Below are 18,539 nucleotides of genomic sequence, written 5' to 3' on the forward strand. Positions count from 1 at the left end.
TCTCTGCTCGTAAGCGCGACAGGCGCGTGGATTACGAGATTAAACGTAAGAAATACTGTAAGCTTGAGACTTGATGCGCGTTTCCCTGCGTAGTACTCGTAAGATCAAGTGAGTGAATAGCTTAATCTCATTCTACCCGTCCCTTTCACAAAGAGACACAACCGCTCACTTTTAGCATTTTCATTATATCGTGAGATACTGAATTGACCTCCAGGCCTAATAATTAATTAATTAATCGGATGTCGAACGCGAGCGCAGCGAGTTGTCGCAAGCTGACTATCGCTGTCAGAACGAGAGATAGCTATGTCCCATCTTTTCTCGAACATTGCACAATACTCGTCGAGATGCTCGAAACGATTCTACAGCACAGCTCGTTTTTTTTCGCAGTCTTCCTCCCGCGAGGGGACGCAGAGCGTAGTCGCGTTCACCAAGTGCAGCTCGCGCGATCGCCTGCCTCTGATTGGCTCGTCGCTCGAAGTCGCGGTATTCGCGGTCAGTCCCCGAGAAGTGCGTCGCGCGGCTCGAATCGCTTTCGAATATCGCGTTTCTCGCGATCGTCGTCGCGGCTTCCGCCGCTGGAATCGCCGTCGACGTCCGCAAAGTGCGCGCCGCGACGCGGGCGTCGTCGAGCCACGGCAGCCATAAATCTCCAGCGGTCCTGGAAGCCTCTTCCCACCGCACCGCGCCACCCAACCTCGCTGGCCTGCGCAGCCGTTTCCTCGCCGAGCAGCGCCGGACATCGTCGCGGCCGACTAGGTTTGTGCAACACATCTTTTTATCCCAACTGTTACTTGCGGCGCGCAATTGTGCCGTTTCTCCCTTGCAACGTTTAATTAACTTGGGAGATACGCGCAACGGCGCGACGGCCTGCAATCCGACGCCGCCATTTCTCAATCTCCCGCCGACAGGTCAGGATTTTTATCCACGCTTGCGCGAACGCGGGGTGGCTGTCGGTGCAACGATAAGACCGTTATATGATAAATATGGACGGTAGAATTGAAATGTGCGAGAAATATACATGTATGCGTGAAAGGGGAGATGGTTATATATTATTATTGTTGGCGTAATTGGGGATAAACATTTTGGCGCGAAAATCCCGACCGTGCAAGCGCGCTCAGCGTCCCGGTTCCGCTTCCGCGTTGCCGCCGTTCTCCGCCGCTTCCACCGCGTCCACCGCGTCCTCCTCCGTCATTATGTTTAGATCCTTGATGAACTCGCGCCAATTTATTCCCCCGCCGCAGTCCGGCTCTCTCTCGGATGCCCACCAAAGCGCCGTCTGCAAACAACCAACCGGTTTAGATTTGTCCCTCCGTAATTTTCTCCCTTTATCCGAATTTTTCGAAATCTCTCTCTTTAAAAAGTAAACGCTTCGCCAGCGTTTACGGGATCCCCGAGGAAATCTCCGGAGAATCCCTTGGAAAAATGTAGCGAATAAACTTAATGAAAGAAGGCAATAATATAAAATAGAAGAATGAAGTCGAGAAAACCCGGAAATGATTCGAATCGACGATTAATTTCTCACTGGGAAATTATGTGGAAAATTATTTCGACAGCTGATTGAAAACAGTTTCATCAGTTTGATAACATTATTAATGAAACAAATGCATCACTCGTAAATATTGCGTAATATATTAAAATAAAATAAGGAGATTGGAAATTTAATAAATGTTACTTTAACGCAGTCATTAAATGGTTCAGTATCGCAGTGAATTGAAACAGATTCTCTTCAATTAGATTTGTTGCTTAACATTTTTTCGCGCGGAAATATAACGATAGACGAATGTACCTTCACGTTCACGGGCGCGGCTGGCGGCAGGGGCTCGATTTTTACATTCACGAACCGCAGCAGGTCTTCGTAGTCGATTCTGCCGTCGTCAGCCTTGCGCAAGCTTGCAAGAATCGTAATAGCGTTTTAACGACAATAAAAAAACAAAAGCCTACGATCGATCGAGTCGCAAATTATGTCCGAGCTTACTGATCCAGCATGGAATTCAGCAGTTCGACGTCGACGGGAATCCTGCAGCCGCGCAGGATCGTGTACAGGGATTCCCGCGGCAGGAATCCCGTTCTGTCCTCGTCCCAGTGGTGCAGGGTCTCCTTCAGGCGATCGAGATCGTGCCACAGAAGTCGGTGTAGCTCCGTATGCAGCAGGCATCTAAGGGCAATCGACAATTCTTCGTTAGTTACCAGCGCTTCCTCGATCGCTCCTCTCGAACGTCTCATCTCTTAACACAGAGATCTTTGGTATCTTGATGTTTAAAAATCGAAGGCCCGGGTTCCACCAACGTCTCTTATTAGCCTAAGCTTAATTCACTCTTTGTCTCTTTCTAAGGGAACAGAAAGAGACGAAGACCCAGTGAGAACACTAACGTCGAATCGAAAATTTTCGAAAACTGACGGTTGGGACGCGGTGTCATTTCGACGTTGATTCGACGTTAGTGTTCTCACTGGGGAGTGAATTAAGCTAAAGTCGAGGGAAATGACGACACAAGGAACTGGCGAGTCTTGACTTTTATTTTCGCCAGGACCGAGAGACTAGGATTCGCACGCACCTCACGTATTCCCTCGATCGATGTTCGATCTTCTCGCGGGACGAATAGTATCGAGCAATCGTGATCATCTCGTGTTCCGTTATCTTGTCCCTCATGTAGCGCTGTAACGCCTCCCTGAAAATGTAATTTTGAAATGTGGGAAACGCGAAGCTGTCGCGGATGGGAGGACACAAGTGATTTTTCACGTACCTGAGCTTCTCGTATTCTAAAATTCGAGCCTCGTCCATCGCGTCTCCAGGCGGGGCGTACAGTTGAACGAATTCTTTGTAAACCGGCTGCAAGTTCTCTCCGAGTTTCTCCATTATCAGGTTCTTGTTCGCTTTGGGAAACTGCAAAGAGAAATTATTCCTTCCTCAGTAAAAACCTTTGCGCGCGTGCAAACGAGTCGAGCACCTCGAGAACCGTAATTTCATTCGCGAACGGACTTTTTACGAATCGGCTATAATTAATTTGTCGGTCGGTCGAAACGTAGAAACGTTTTCACGCACCTTGTCGCAATGTAGCTCCATGTAGCGCAGGGCATAAACGTCCGCGGATGTAATTTCGAAATGAAAGTCGTGCAGGTTTAAGCGCGCTCCCACGTAAAAATCGTGTGATTTGTAGTATTCCGGTTTCTTGCTCGTGAAAATATCCTGACCAGGCAGCATTATCTGCATCCGTTTTTGGAACAGGGATCTCTGAAAGCCTGATTTCATTTCCCCGTTCTAATATCATTCTAACATCTCTTTTTTTCCGATTTCCTTATTTGATCCTAATGTACTACGGAATATTTACACTTTACATGTATCACTGTAACAGCCTGATATAACTAATCTCTTATTCATTTATAAAACTAAAATACGGCTATAATTTTTTTGGGACACATTTGGAATCAATCTTTTAATCCTAATCTACAATGTGCTTTCTGCATTTAGAAACAGTCTATTTTATATAAACAATCAAATTAAAAAATTGATCGACAGTGTACGACTATACAATGTATAATGTACAATTGATCAACTTGCACAAATTTTTTAAACGTATTTATTGACTACAAAATAGAATTGTTTCTAGACGCAGAGAGCACATTGTAGATTAGGCTTTAGGTATAAATACAGTATTTTAAGCTTCCCACACACACCTGAGTTTCGTTTCGCCAATTCGAAAATTGATATGGTATCGTCCATGAGAAATACTCTTATAATGAATTGTCTTTCTTCGTTTTCTGGAACTTTCGATATTATTTTCGCCCGAAATCTTAAGACGTGGCTATTAAAGCCCTGCCTGAAACACAGCAGCAAGGAAGAAACGAATAGAGATAATAGAATATCAAAGGCAGGTAGTTTTTAAGTACGCTGCTACTCACTTGTCGTGGTACAGAAACTTGATGAAGTCTGTCTTGGGCGGTTTCGGCATCACTGTAAAACAGTTCCCCAGAGAGTCCTCGTAAGATCCAAAACCGTTGTAGGGCGGTATGTATCTATCGATCTTCTGGTACATCTCGTCGCCTTTTCGAGGCCTCCTCAGAGGCGCAAAGTCGTCCAAGCCGTACTTAGTTCTAAAGATTATTTGAGAAATATCTAGCTCAAGCCATCTCTCGATAAGGATACGAAATCTCATGTTACTCCCCGAGGGGTTGGTCACTAGCGGTTATAGTGTACAAAAATTACCCTTAAATTACCTCAGATTACTCAAGATTACCTAATATTACCTCAAATTACTCCAGATAATCCAATACTATCTCATATTACACAAGATTACCTTAGAATATTTAAAATTACCCCAAATATTTGGATTGCCGCTGAATTGCCTAGCCCTTGTACAGAGATTACCTCAGTGACCAATCCCTTGTTACTCCCTAAAGTTTTTCAAGTGAAAATCGAACCATTGAAAGTGAAATAGAATGAATATTTCACTTGGTGATTCTATTTTCGGTAAATATCCGGTAAATATTTCAGTAAGTAGTCACTCCAATATTCATGCCAAAAATTTTAGACAGTATTATACCGATAATATTCCTTGGTAAAAGCGTCCATGTCCGTGACGACGATTCTTCTACCGAAAACATTGATCTCCGCTCCGATGCCCAACTCATTGTCCTTGTAATAATCGGTGGAAATGTCGCCGGTGCCCAGAGAATCCACCATGTAATAGCTCTGCCTCGCACTCTCGCCTAATACATTTAGAACCGTGAAGCGATGTTCCGCGCCGATCGGCTGCAAGCCGATATAAAACTGGAAAATTAATTTCAATTCAATGATGCGCGATGAATTTATTGGAGCGGCGATTAAATTTTCACACTGGTCGTATTGTACCTTCGGTATCTTCATCCTTTTGACGAGCATCGGTCCGGAGTCCCGGCCAGCGTTCGGCGGTACGTTTTCCTTGATTTCTATCGTGTTATCAGAGAGATAATAATGCAGCTCGAGATCGTGAACGACACCGTGAGGGCTCTCGGTGTCGTCCCAGTATCCATAAAATCGGAGCACCTGCCTGTCGTACTTTAAAAAGTTCCCGAGAGTATCCACCGTGCGATTAGGCTTCTTTGGAAATGTCTCCTGCCATATTAAGCGATAATACAAATTTCGTATGATCAGATTTTAAGGGTACCCGCAGTAGGCGTTTGATAAAAATGTTGCTAGGCTGGCACGATTACTCTGCACTTACGACTTCTCGAACTTCGCGATACGGATCCTTTGGTATATCAATCGGGTCGGGCACTGGTATTCCCATGCGGTTGAGGAAGTGTCTCGTGAACTTGTCGCAATCCACGATTTTGTACACTCGCCCGTATATCTCGGGCTCCTTTCCGATATTCAGGTCGAGCACATCGTAATATCTGTACTTCACTGGATCGGGAATCGGTATCCTTTGGCGTCTGACCAAAACACCTTTGTATCGAAAATTAGACAGCAATGTAGTACGTGTCAGTTTACATCGAGATAACAATTGAAAACATTTTCTATTTCTGCTCCGAGTTTTCCACTAAGATAAAAAGTGTAACAAAATGCAAAAGTAAAGAGCTTAATGTAGTCCTGCCGCGAGTGAATTACGAAAAGGAAATGCACCGTTGAACCTTGCTCAAGACCACTATTGTCCACGGACGGCTCTACGATTTTCATCGTTCCGTCCTCTAGGAAGAAGCTGATGTTCACCACGCGAACGTGGAAGGCTGTCTTCCACTTCTCTTGCACGGTCTCTTGGAAAAACGCTTTGAACATGAGTCTCTAAAAATCGCAATTAGAACAAATAACATTGATTAGAGTCACTTTAGCATTTGAACAAAATAAGGAATTCATCTATTTCGTTTCATTAGAATTATTATATAACGTGTAAAAGAATTCCTTAAGAGGTCTTATTATAATTATTATATAAAGTATAAAGAGTATTATGTAAAATTTCATTTTAATGAGGCGCATTTACTGTCAATCATACTTGGCCATCGTATGCAAGCCATGGTGGGATCTCTGGCTCCTCCCCTCGGGGGTAGAGGGTTGAATAACGGCTGTATGCTCTCGTATCCGCTTTCTCGACTAAATAATAAACTCCATCGTGTATCTTGTCGAAATGTTGGCTCTTGTGAAATCTCGTTCTACCAAGCTGCCAGATATATTAAATGTAAATCTTTCTCTTTGCGCGCATTAATATTTCATATTGCGCCTATATTTTACAGTTAGTGAAATATATTTTATCAGATGCTAATATTAGTAACGACGCGCAATCTTATCGTAACCATGTGTTACAAATATGAGATTACTCACGTTTCTATCGACGCTAAAGCCCGGGAGGCAAGGTAACGTCGGTGCCCGTTGCATACTGATAAAAATTCTATCAATTCGCAGTTAAATTCTCGCTCGAGTTACAAATTCATTACGAACGGCGCAGAGAGGACGCACGATTGATACAAAAACTTGGTACTGCGAGAATGTTACTGATAAGGAGTGCCATGTTCACGTTACATCGTTGAGTTTCCTTGGTGATCGTTGGATCTATACGGTAATACGCGGGGAGAGAACGCACGGGGATTTTTACGGAAGAGGTAGAAGCGTCTTCTTATCTAATTACCGATGTACTTTGGGGACGAGAGAGCAACAAATCAATTTATACAATTCCTGATAAATTCCTAATACATTTTTACGGGAACAGATACATCGTTTTTAAAAATTAAATGCAAACCGGAATTTATTATTTTAACGTAGCCACGAAGTAACGAGCGGTGACAATGCACATAATATTTATTGTTCTCAACAATTTGTGACAGTATTGACAGAGTCGTGCGTCACAGAATATAGATACATAGATATATTCACGTGTGTACATATATATTGTATAATGTAGCAAAATCTCCAATACAAATATAAAGCGTATATAATAATTTGATTTCAAGAGTGCCATCTTAAAACTATACCGATGTATAATGTGTATACCAATGTGTGTCTTATAAAATACGAATTATTTCAAATATTAGTATAATTACCCATTTAATTGCTTGTGCAGCTGGTAAATGCATTATTTAACTGTAGTATTAGTATCAAAACAAAGTAGTTGGAACATAGTACAGGAAAAGTCGTGGAACACAATATTGCGAAAACGGCATCTTACATAACTAGCTTTCGTAAGCATATAAATTAATCGTGTTATATACTGCATTATTCAGATCATTCGGTAGTAGTGTCTGCACATAGTGCGCGTCTTGTGCCGCAACTCAATCGTCGCACAAAACATAGTAAGTAAAGTACAAAATAAATTTAATGCCAGACGCGGATCGGCGTTGGGGTACGAGATATTTTCAATTTTCTTACATTCTCACGAGCCACGAATACTCACTCTCACAATTCGCGGACGTAACACGCATCGCATGCCAAATGTATTCTTCAATTAAACGTCCAGCGTTTAACTGTTCTAGACACACTTTCAAACGCGGGATAAAACGAGATCCGATCTTGTCGCGCGCGCGTCTATCGTCTTAAAATATTTTAAAACAAATACAGATTATTGGGAATTTCAAATTACTAGACTAATCCGCCTGTGCTTTGTGGTTGCGGCAACATTATAAATATATCAGATCATTTCATGCCATTATACGGCGTAAGTACGAAAATCGCATTAAATAATATCTTTCGTTTCCTCGCAAGACGTCTCGCGTCCTCGCGTAGCACCGCATAGTAACTTTAATAAATCATCAATTCAACAATAACGAGCAACGTAATATAGAGATAATCGTAACAGCTGAGACTTTCATTGTTTGTACAAGTTATTAAGTGGGAATTTAAGCGGTTGCTTCGTTAGGCAGACGCACAAACGGTCGAATCCCCACTTACTTTTCCTCTTCTTCTAGTCTTTAATCTCCGGTTGTAAGTCGTACCAGCTGGTGACTGTCTTCGAGATGTTGATCTCGTTCAACTTCAAGTGAATCTGTCCCATCACGTTGCTCCCGGTGGACAGCCAGCCCTTTTGCGTGCATACAGACACTTCTAACACGCGCGTGTTCAAATCTCCCTGCGAGACCACGTACTCGAACTGCTCGTCGAACGTCGGGTTGCAGTTGTCCTTCACCACAGCGGTTTTGCGCTTCGATTCTTTATGCCTGTCCGGCAAAATGTAGAGCTTCACGTATGGATCCGGTATGTTATGCGGATCATTTTGGGGAAGCGGCAGATTACTGCAATATAACATATGATACAAAGCTAACTGTGACGAATACGAGATGTCGTGCCTCGACTAAGCGAGATTAACTTACGCAACTTTGTGAACGAAAACTGTAAGCTTCTGCCTTTGCATACTGTAACGTATAGTCAGTTGTATCCTCCCTAATTTCGCTTCGCCCGCGGAAGACGTGATGCTCGGATTTCTATGGATAAGCTGGGGGCTTCCGGTGAAGGAAGACGGAGCGCTGGTGCTGATGATTAATTCGTCCTCCACCGCTGCTGGTTCCTCGGGCAAAAGCGCCGCGGCGGATCCAGCGTTGCGAGGTTGACTGTTGACCGATTCTTTCGACGGCTGTTTTTTAAGAGGACTCGATGGCACTGTAAGAAAATATAGAAGCATAGTAAAGCTTCGTGTCTGTTTGCCAAGAATTTAGGAAAATGCTTTTATAAGCAAGACGCTCTGCTCGAGTCAAAAAAGTGAGAGATTTCCAGCGATATTAACACGATTCCACTCACCACTCGAAGATAACACGTTACTAATGGTAGACTCCTGACGTTCGATTCGTTTATTCAATTCATTGATGTCGTGATTATCTTCATCTTCCTCAGAGGTGGGTTCGGGCTGTTCATACTTCAGGATCTGTAAAGACAGATTGCTTTTATACCTGCTGGCACATCCAGTTTCCTCATTAGATTGCGTGAATATAAAATGTCCATTATAATGGTCCTGATTTAACTCTATTTATCACATTCTCAGTTATTTACATTTAACGACATCGACATGACGAGCTTGCTGTCCGCCTCGGCCTTCTGCAAGTCGTACGGTTGTTGCGTCAACGCGAGATTATTCTTTTCCAAAAGCAGGGAAATATTATAGCTCATTTCCCCGACTGTCATGGCAGTTTTCTCATCTATAATCTGAAGAGAAAACGCGCGGTTATTTATTAAACAACGTTAAAGCTTGTGTCTCTCGTGCTAGCTGAAAGAATTTGCAGGAAACCTTTATGTGCAAAATTCCAGTTTCGGGGTTGCTAACTAAAAAGGTGAATCCTCGTTCCCATACAGGATCACAAGAGCGTGGTACAGTGGCTGTTCTCTCTTTCTTTCCACCCACGCTCGCTTCCAGGTAAACGTCGGGCTGTTTATTTCCTCGAATGCACTACGGGTGTTAGAAATTTTATTAGCTAACTCTCGCGCTTCTCTCTCATCGCGACGTACGTACGTACCGGCAAATTTTTCGCAGAATCGACATAAAGTATAAGAACGGCCGTGCTCATCGATGTAACTCTAAGTTCCTGAGTTTCTATCAGAGCCTGTGCAAGAGTTATTAATGTAAAAAACGGACAAGCCTTCATAAAGATATACGAGAGCGTTTTTCCTACTTACAGCTCTTAAATCGGCAGGGTCTTTAGAAAATTGCAGCCACGATAATCGCAAATGAACCATGCCGTGTTTCGCTTGCTCCAGCGAGACCCACTGTAAAATAGGATCGATTAGTAACAGGAACAAGATTGTATAAGATAAATTCCGTACTTACTGTATCGATCACGCCCTTTTTCTTCACTTGATTAACTTCGATGGTGGCCCTGTCGCAATACAAAATAAAGATGGATCTTTTCAAAGATTTGAAATTACATATAACGAGTTCTCAATCGGTTTTTAAGGATAAATAATTATTTCAGCAAAGTTTAGATGTGTACTTGGCAATGATGATGATAGCAGTATGATTATTAAATTTACATACAAAATACCTTTGTGACTCGAATGCAAGATCTGTGATACAATTTTCATCTGGGAAGCTTTCATGCTGTATATTATTTTTGTTATGCACTTGTGATTTTATCGTCGAGTAATGATGCGAAAACATCATTGCGCGTTAGGTAAATATACGTTTATAAAACTGGGCATGCAACATTCCACAGCGTTACTTTATTGCGTAAATAAAATAGACTTCTCAGTGTGTGCTTGATATATAACGAGAGAAAGAGAGAGTAATGTGGTGACATGGATTCGGAATTATCTTTAATTCCGAATTGCGAGTGGCACGACAGTTCCATAATATTTTTCGTGTATCACATTACCCGAGTTTGAGTAAACGGCATGCACATCACATATATGTGATTAATGCTTACGTTTCAAATACTTTAAATGCGCTGCGGCATTTCAGAGGTAACTCATATAATAAGAAAAATGCAGCCTTTCAAGCATAATCTAATAACGGCAGAGTATCCGCATAATTGACATTCTGTACAAGTCTCTTAAAATGCATTATTAATCCGATCTGAGGTCTGTGTATTTGCTACATTCAGGAATACCTGCCAAGTGGATCGTCTTGAGCAGCGTTGTCTTTGTCAAAGAGCTGGGCAACCACCGTGTTGTAAGCTCCCAAGCCCTCTTCCACTATAAACTGTCACCACACAGTCTATTTTAGTTGCATTTCTTATTAAACAAAGTCACCTAATCACTCTGATTAATTGACTGACAAAAAAAGACCAAACCGTTAATCATACGATATTCTTTTGTTACAAAAAAAGGTGAAAACCAACAAACTGTTTCAGTTAATTATTCAACAACAGATTAATAAAATCTACGCAGACTATTAATCAATACACTAAAAATTAGGGAGTACAGAAAAGATTTTAAAGAAAGACGAAAAGTAATACGACTCTGGAATTGTACATATACCTTATTTTAAAAGAATGATAAAGAATTTACTATACGGTATAACAAATAGAAAATATTCGTGCAACGCGCGTTTAACAAGCTATAATACTTGCAGCATTAGTGAGATAAATCTTTGAAAATAGTGATAGACAAAAGAGATTATTTACTTAATAATTTATATAGATAACATACACTATACTAGAGAGACAAGTGTTAACGAACGTACAGAATCACATGCTTAAGATATAACATCCAAATCTGAGTCTATACATTTTTGTTAGTGGTGCACACGCAAACGTTGCGTCATTCACAAATCATAATATTACTACCTGCCAAGGAAATCATCATACAGTACCCCTGGGACATTTGCGTCCCAATCCCAAAGAGATACCACAGCTTCTTGCATATTGCATGAACTGATCATAGCCTGTGTGCCAATATCATATTGTATAACAAATATCAAAACGTATAAGAGTGACAAGTTTTCTTACAATACCCATGTATCGTTCATTGAATTCGTTACTTTTCTTTCCGTGTTTTACATTGCTGCGCTATGTATAGTGTATGCCGAATAGTGTATTTATTATGAATCTCGTAAACGTGATGCACGGAATTGTATCTGAACAATGATTGCAATATTTACTTTGCAACATGACGATTTTATCTCTTTATGTGTCCAATATAAAATGTGTTAGTAAAAAATTAATAAGATAAAATGAGAACCCCAGCATGCACACAAATATCACTCAAACGATACTCCATAGACCAACGACATAATGTTATTACACATTAGCATTATGACATCATGCGACAGAAGCTTTTCCACAGCTTTTTCCGTAGATCGGTAAAAAAAGTTGAATGAATATTGGATAAATGATTTCAGGATGTGCATTGCAATAAAAATTATACAGTAAACATCGATCGACAAGAGAGATAATTGTGTAACATATATTGTGGAATCTAGTTTCGAATTCGTCTCTGCGTAATGACATGAAATCTGAAATGACTGATAAAAGATGGGAAAAAGTACGTAATGTTATATAAAACTGTACCTTCCAAGACATTCATCGCCCTTTGTGTCATCATAGTCCCACAGTTGTACAGTCAGTTGTTGCGCGATGGCAGAAGTCACGGCACACTAATCCCATATAATATATTGCACATCACATACACACATACATACCAACTTATGGAATTAAAGTATATTGACATAGAAAGAATAAAATGTGCATTCTAATTGTAGACCGGAAGAGACAACACTAATCACTAAGAATGACAGGAAAGAGGATATGTAGACGCAGGGAAAAAAAGGTGTCTGCGGTTGATTAGAAATTATATGTATGAAGTATGTGAGAAAGCACAGAATAGTTCGTTATGTAGAACGCTAGATCAGCAATGTATTGAATATTTAAAGGCTATAACATAAAAAAATGTTCATCCATTATTTTTATGAGAAAGTTAAATGCAAGAGAGTGGTATATCTCATTTGTACCGCTAACTGAATGGAGTAACAGGATGAAATTAGACTGTAGAAAGTTCTTTCAAAAAAGTCTCATTTTGTAAATTACTGAAATATTTTTCTTACCACATGTATAGAAGACCTTGTGTTGTATCTTTTGTTTTCGAAAAATATATGTTCGTAGATTACAGCAAAGCACATGCATTAAACGTTGTTAATATTTCGTGTTTGCGAAATATCACACGTACCTCACACCAGAAGTCCCATTTCGGGTTAACGGTGTTGTCGATAGTTTTCGTTCTGAATTCCTGGGCACCAACATTTATGACGGCATACGGATCAGACTTGCCCTTACCTAACATCCCAATATCTTTTTTCATCAGATGCTTTGCTTCTACCACGTGAATTCTTAGAACACCCTTGTATAAGAAAAGATTAAAATGTTAATTACAAAAAAAAAAACTAGTAAGAATAATATGAGACATTTCTGCAGAGCTTACTTCAGGCTCGGGTATTTTTAAGGACTCCATGGGTATTTCCTCGCTTAAGGGTATAATTATTTTGTTTGGCAATACAACAATGGCTGCTATCTGTTCAATGATTGTCTTCCTTAAAATTTCACTGAAAGAAGCATCGTGTTCTTGCATACATTTTTATTTAAGCAGCAACGCTAATTGCTTGTCATGTTTTAGAGTAAAATATTTTCTTTGTTAATCATACTTGAACCCAGGTAGATCTAACACATCAGCCACTCCTACTAAATTGAAGTTAATAGTAGGTACATTCAAGTAGAATATCTGTACACCTCCGATTAACGGTATCATCGGCAGCATAGGTTTCATGACAACGCGTACTAGACCATGTATCTGAAAAGTTTTACATTTTTATTAAAAATTGCAGAAAGTATTTTCCACTCGTGTGTCGGCCATCATATACTCACTTGAAAGTCCCTAATACCACCTTTAATGTTTCCAACGAAAAAGGTAATATCACAGTCACCAGCATACCTACAAGAATAATGATTGAAATAAGTAACTTTTTAAAAATATTAATTATACTTGGCGAAAAAGATCTGGAATACACACATAATGTCTGCATCTAAGATAATCTCATTTCTTGAGGTATTTTTATCGTACACTTTGATCCCATATATTTTTGGTGGCTGCAGAAGAACGTCTCATAAATTTTAGCAAAGATATAAAAAGAATCGCAAGACAGAAATATTAAGAAGGAAAGGGGAGAAACGCTGTACAAAAGAGTTTAAAACGAAATTGAAATGAACTCACAATGCGACCTAGAACTAGACGGTCAAATTGAAAGCCTTTGATTTTATATTCAGTCAGTTTCTCAACAATCGACGGTTCTATACTTTGCTTGCATAGTTGACGGACAAACTGATTCATACTTGGCCACACTTTGTACAGGATCTGAAAGGGTGGGATATAAGATTATAATAAATAGTATCAAGATTCCCATCTCTCCGGAACCGAGGGGTAAACCGCTGACTAAAATCAATGGGCATTACTTTATCTTCTTATCTTATTTTATTTTCATAATGTCCCTGCAAGGTCTAATGTCCCAAAAAAATGCCTAATAATGCCCAGTAATGTCGCAAATCTGTGCACCACAATGCCCTCAGCGGTTTACCCCTCGTCTGGAACCGTTGAGCAGTTAAATCTCCATACTTTGTACGAGAAATGTTAGAACGTAATACGAGAAAAACTGTAATCCATACTCTGTTTAGCCATTCGGCTCTATCGAAGTCCGGGAAATATACCCACGAGGGTAATTCGTTCATTCGACTGACGATCAGTTCCTTTTCCTTGGCCAGCACACTCGCCTGTGCCGTAATCGTCCTCAACTCGTTGTCCTTTTTCCGCTCTGCCTTCCACACGGACAACGCGATTGGCGCGATTAGCCAGGCTATGCTGTAGTTGAAGTATCCCCATCCCCAGATGAAGCCGGCCGCCGCCAGCTTAGTCAGAAATGACACGGTCAGCGAGCTGACGTTCATGTACGGCCAAGTAACTGGTTTGGAATCTTTGTTGGAAACATTGTTTTCCGACTCTCCTTCCATCCTTAGTTTCTATCAGATCTTATCGGTTACTGTCAATCAGATCTCGGTTGTTCTGCAAGTGACAAACGAATCTTTTTATCGTAAAGCAATTTGAGGTCTCTTGGCGCACAAACGGAATCCTATGCTCAAGTCGCGTCTGCGCTTTTCGAAAAATTGCTCCAACAAAGAAGATAACAATATACACTAGGAAAAATAATTTTGTGTCTTCAACAGAACAAATTGTTTTGTTCCCCCAACAAAATAATTTGATTAAATTTAATGTAAACGAACAGATGTAGACAAACAACAAAATAATTTGGTCTCTCAAGAGAGAGAGAAAGAGAGAGAGAGAAGACTAAAAATGTAATATCAGGCTAATAGGATGACACAGTCAACTGCGCGTATTCGTTTGTTCTACATTCAGCAAAATTAATGAAACGCTGTCGCGATCCCGTCGATGCCGAGATCTGAGATATACATATAGATTTAACTTGTAAATTGCTCCGTTGCGTAGTCGCTAGAATAACTAGGCGCATTAGGTCGTATCAACGTAATTCGTGGTGACCTTTAAGATCAGAGAGAACATAAAATTTTGTGACGGCAGGCACGGGCTGGACCAAACGGCGACAACCTTGCCAAAGGCGAGATACGCGGTATATCGGGCGCGATAAATTACGTATACCGCGATCAAAACAAGTACACGTCGATTATTTCTTTTGTCGTACGAAACTAAGAATACTTTAAACGATTACGAGGCATAGCAAAACTTTCTTGCTTTCGCGTTTGCAGATATATATTTTTATGCAATTGGCAAAATTTATGGAGTAACGTAGCGTTTCGAATCAAGCTCTTGGAAATTATTATGCATAGAGAAAAGTCCCCTATTGTGTGATAGGCTTCTAATATGAGACAGCAGGTTTTCAACATCCAAATTCAATCACAATCTTTTTTTCACGGTGATTACTCAATCTAACAGTAAATTTTCCGCTAAACAGGTCTCACTTCACGGGGAAAAAATGCAGCTGTCGTAGCTAAAAACTGCATGTGGTAACTAAATTTCAGTTGTAAAATATGAACAGCTAATATTTAGTTGTGATAGCTAATAGATTTTGCTACTGTGCCTATTGTATTAGGTGCGACAGCAAATCGTTTGCCGTAGTTTAGAAAATAATTATGGTAGCAAAATATTTTTAGCAAATCATGATTTATAGCTATGGTAGCGAACACTTTTTTTTCAGTAAAGTGCAACAAATTCATGGTGGAACCAACAGACGATGCCTATTGATTTAGTAGAAAGCTGTCTGATATTACGAGCCTGTCTCATAATAGGGGACTTTCCTCTATATTTAGCATCCCAAGTGGCGTAGCAAGCTGACGTCATTTTTACTTTTATCGACACGACGTCTAAATGACGACAAATTATGTCAGTTTGCTACCCGCTACTACAAGAGGTATTTATGCATTTTATTAAAAAAAAAAAGAACGTGATCTAAAGCGGAGATATTTAACAAATTCTCAAGTTACTGTGGATAAGAGACTTCTCGTGCAAGTTTTTGCGGCGGAAAAATTTTCAATACTTATTCTCTACCAATTAATTTAGGTGCAAATACTTGTTGCAAATCCAATCAAGAAGATATAATAAAGACATAGGCTGGGATTCATAGTCAGATTTTATATTCAAAACCGTCTTAAGATCATCTTTAGATACTCCGTAGCCAATGAAATGTTCCATACAGCATTTTTAGATGGATTCAAGACGGTCTTGAATATAAGATCCGACTATGTCCGGCCGTAATAAGAGCATATATTTAGCAATAAGACGATCAGCTAATAAACATCATTTACACGGAAATATTTTAAAGCGTCAAGAAAGTGATTGCAGAATTTTTCTTGATATCGTTATCGCATTCAATGTCGCGTCTACATTTTTAGGAGATATTTATTGTGTTTTTCTCGAGATTATTTTATATCTTCTTTTCGAATTTCTTCGAAATTGTTTTTCTATCGCGTGCCGTAATGAGGTAAATGACGTTACAAGTTAGACGGCGAAAGAATTTCGAGGCCTTCGTATACAACGCTGCGTGAAGTAACTAATCTGGCACTCATCTTTGGAACAATGTGATAACATAAATAATTGCCGTGTTGCGACACGCGTGCATAGAAGTCATTAAAGCTGATAAACGCGAGGAATGGATTCTTTTTCAGCTCGTACCAGTGCTCGGACAACTGAGTCGTATCTTGCAGTTTCTACCGTTACGAAATGTCGCGGCGGGAAGAGGGGAATGGGTGATTCATAACGATAAGATAATGTTTACGAGCCTTTGTAATTGTTGACAAAGGTGCGACCCACGCTCGCGATCACCGCGAAAATCAATTATCCGCACACGAAGAAGTGGAGCCGCGGCCGCGCGAAATGCCCTCGCCTCTCGCGGAACAGATGCCGTTTAGCAGAAATCTAAACTTAGCTTAATTTTGTGCAGCGAGGTATATACGGATTACAGACGCGATCCGTTCTCACGCGTGTGTTTAAAATATTCCGTACACAGAAAAAAGTATACCTATTTTTCTTTCGAAAACAGGTTTAGTTTCAACGTGAAAATCTTGAAATGAAATTATATTGCGTTAAAACAAGAAACTTACTTGAATGAAGCAATTTTATATAATTCAACCAAGAAAAATATATGCTTATTATTGAAGAATAATCTTCTTGATTGGAAAGGAAATAATATTGGATAGAAGATAATACATTTTCAAATCGAAAATTATAATGATTAAATGATTCTATTGTCAAAATAAGATAGTTCTCCTAATAGCTTATTAACTTAAATTAAAAAATAATAAACAAATTAGAACATGCATTTCTTTAATTTAAGTATTTATTAAATACTTAAATACTTAAATAAAATAAATGTAAACTACACGGAGAGAATTTTTTTTTAATTTATCCTAAAATTCAAGTAATCGTGGGACAAACGTGGCATTTTGAAGAATTTTATGAGTTTTTACCATACATTTTACTAATAAAATGTATACTTTAAAAAGTGTGGCAAATTTTCAAAAAACTCTAATAAAATCCTTCGAAATGCCGTCTTGTCCCACGATTACATGACTTTCAGGATAAACTTTAAGAGAAAATTCTCCCCGTGTAGTTTTGAAAATTAGATGAAGACAAGAAGCACTTAAACCCGAGATTAAAGTTAATCTGCATCGGTAGAAACGGACAATAGAGAGAGTTCCTTGAGAGTCTCTCGATAAGGGAGGCTCAGAAAGCTTTCGTCAGGGAAAATTAAGGCCCGGTTTCACCAACGTTGTTTAACTTTAAGCCTTATAGCTCAATTCGTTCTTTGTCTCTTTCTAAAGTAACATTAAACTAATCTTAAAGTTAAGCGACGTTGGTGAAACCGGACCTTAGAGTCTCGCGAGAAGAACGTCATCGTCGGATTTATAAAATAATTGAAACCATATCGGTATGTGTGCGGAATGCAGGAAATTTACATCCGCATTCATCACCGAAGTCAGAAACGCGATACGCAACGTCGTATTAAAGGCGCAAATTAATGCAGATAAATGCGAGTAAAACTCGCGCCTAAGTAATCCGGAGTTGTACGAGCGACATAATTAAATCCACGGCGCCTGCATACATTTTATTAATATTAACATAACAGGGATTCCCACTCGCGCGGCTCTTCGCCTCGGCCTTGTCACGGGCCTCGGGTCACTCGGCCGGCCGACACCCCGAGTGTCGAATGCACGTCGATAACTTGGCGTGCGTCTCTCACATCCGCGAAACTCCGTTTCAGGAAGAATTTCATCGACAGTTAACGCGTTCGGACGTCGCGCGACAATGAGTCGACGAACACGCGGCGGCAGCCCGCTTGCGGTGATCGAGGTAAATAAGGTCGCTTACGCTCGCAGGCATCGGCGTGTGCGTACAATCCGTCCCGGTTCCGTTCTCCGCGCGTGTTCCTTTTTTTTTTTTAGCGATGATGGCAACGCGCAAACACGCGAGCACGATCCGCAGTGATCCGCAGAAACCACCGTGACCGAAGACCGTGCTGCCCAGCACTGCTCGCGCTGCGCTGCGGTACTGGCGCTTCTCTCTGCGCCGACGACGGCGGCTCGCTTGACCAATCAATGGGCGCCGGAGTCGCGCGAAGTGCGCCGCGAAGCGGCGAGCCGTG

The 18,539-nt window shown here is 40.5% G+C and overlaps 2 protein-coding genes across 7 annotated transcripts; both read right to left on the minus strand.

The window, feature by feature from the left end:
• Positions 1-1,023: 1,023 nt before the first annotated feature.
• Positions 1,024-6,659, minus strand: LOC105569624 (EF-hand domain-containing family member C2-like). 4 transcript variants are annotated; one of them, XM_012026241.1, is made up of 14 exons: positions 6,293-6,659; positions 5,967-6,131; positions 5,608-5,758; positions 5,199-5,422; positions 4,847-5,089; positions 4,539-4,765; positions 3,898-4,089; positions 3,673-3,815; positions 3,041-3,237; positions 2,742-2,881; positions 2,553-2,666; positions 1,976-2,155; positions 1,787-1,889; positions 1,024-1,276 (listed from the first exon to the last, which is right to left on the minus strand). In XM_012026241.1, exons 1-14 carry the CDS (start codon positions 6,344-6,346, stop codon positions 1,115-1,117), a joined length of 2,295 nt encoding a protein of 764 aa, XP_011881631.1. In that variant the 5' UTR covers positions 6,347-6,659; the 3' UTR covers positions 1,024-1,114. The 4 variants fall into 4 exon arrangements, with proteins under 4 accessions (XP_011881631.1, XP_011881630.1, XP_011881629.1 ...); XM_012026240.1 differs by having other exon boundaries at positions 2,553-2,881; XM_012026239.1 differs by having other exon boundaries at positions 4,539-5,089.
• An 89-nt stretch (positions 6,660-6,748) lies between these two features.
• On the minus strand, positions 6,749-18,461 carry LOC105569623 (extended synaptotagmin-1). 3 transcript variants are annotated; one of them, XM_012026235.1, is made up of 17 exons: positions 18,266-18,461; positions 14,038-14,431; positions 13,589-13,729; positions 13,388-13,464; positions 13,243-13,309; positions 13,023-13,168; positions 12,803-12,923; positions 12,551-12,721; positions 10,495-10,586; positions 9,717-9,765; positions 9,566-9,655; positions 9,406-9,492; positions 9,180-9,338; positions 8,945-9,097; positions 8,696-8,819; positions 8,272-8,557; positions 6,749-8,193 (listed from the first exon to the last, which is right to left on the minus strand). In XM_012026235.1, the coding sequence occupies exons 2-17, from the start codon at positions 14,377-14,379 to the stop codon at positions 7,866-7,868; spliced, it is 2,433 nt and encodes an 810-aa protein (XP_011881625.1). In that variant the 5' UTR covers positions 14,380-14,431; positions 18,266-18,461; the 3' UTR covers positions 6,749-7,865. The 3 variants fall into 3 exon arrangements, with proteins under 3 accessions (XP_011881625.1, XP_011881624.1, XP_011881627.1); XM_012026234.1 differs by lacking the exon at positions 10,495-10,586 and adding an exon at positions 11,173-11,270; XM_012026237.1 differs by lacking the exon at positions 10,495-10,586 and adding an exon at positions 11,896-11,981 and having other exon boundaries at positions 18,266-18,460.
• Positions 18,462-18,539: the final 78 nt, after the last annotated feature.

The sequence above is a fragment of the Vollenhovia emeryi genome, unplaced genomic scaffold (assembly GCF_000949405.1).
Source record: "Vollenhovia emeryi isolate VEMERY1.0 unplaced genomic scaffold, V.emery_V1.0 DF939123.1, whole genome shotgun sequence".
In the NCBI taxonomy this organism is placed as follows: domain Eukaryota; kingdom Metazoa; phylum Arthropoda; class Insecta; order Hymenoptera; family Formicidae; genus Vollenhovia; species Vollenhovia emeryi.

Excerpts from the sequence above, each read along its gene's own strand:
- LOC105569624 (XM_012026238.1), bottom strand. The coding sequence starts at position 6,346 with ATGCAACGGGCACCGACGTTACCTTGCCTCCCGGGCTTTAGCGTCGAT. Across the intron at positions 3,816-3,897 it reads AAGTTTCTGTACCACGACAA|GCAGGGCTTTAATAGCCACG; the intron begins GTGAGTAGCAGC and ends GCTGTGTTTCAG. Across the intron at positions 3,238-3,672 it reads ATTGGCGAAACGAAACTCAG|GCTTTCAGAGATCCCTGTTC; the intron begins GTGTGTGTGGGA and ends AAATGAAATCAG.
- LOC105569623 (XM_012026234.1), bottom strand. The coding sequence starts at position 14,379 with ATGGAAGGAGAGTCGGAAAACAATGTTTCCAACAAAGATTCCAAACCA. Across the intron at positions 12,924-13,022 it reads TTAGATCTACCTGGGTTCAA|TGAAATTTTAAGGAAGACAA; the intron begins GTATGATTAACA and ends TGCTTCTTTCAG. Across the intron at positions 11,271-12,550 it reads AATGGGACTTCTGGTGTGAG|GCTATGATCAGTTCATGCAA; the intron begins GTACGTGTGATA and ends ATTGGCACACAG.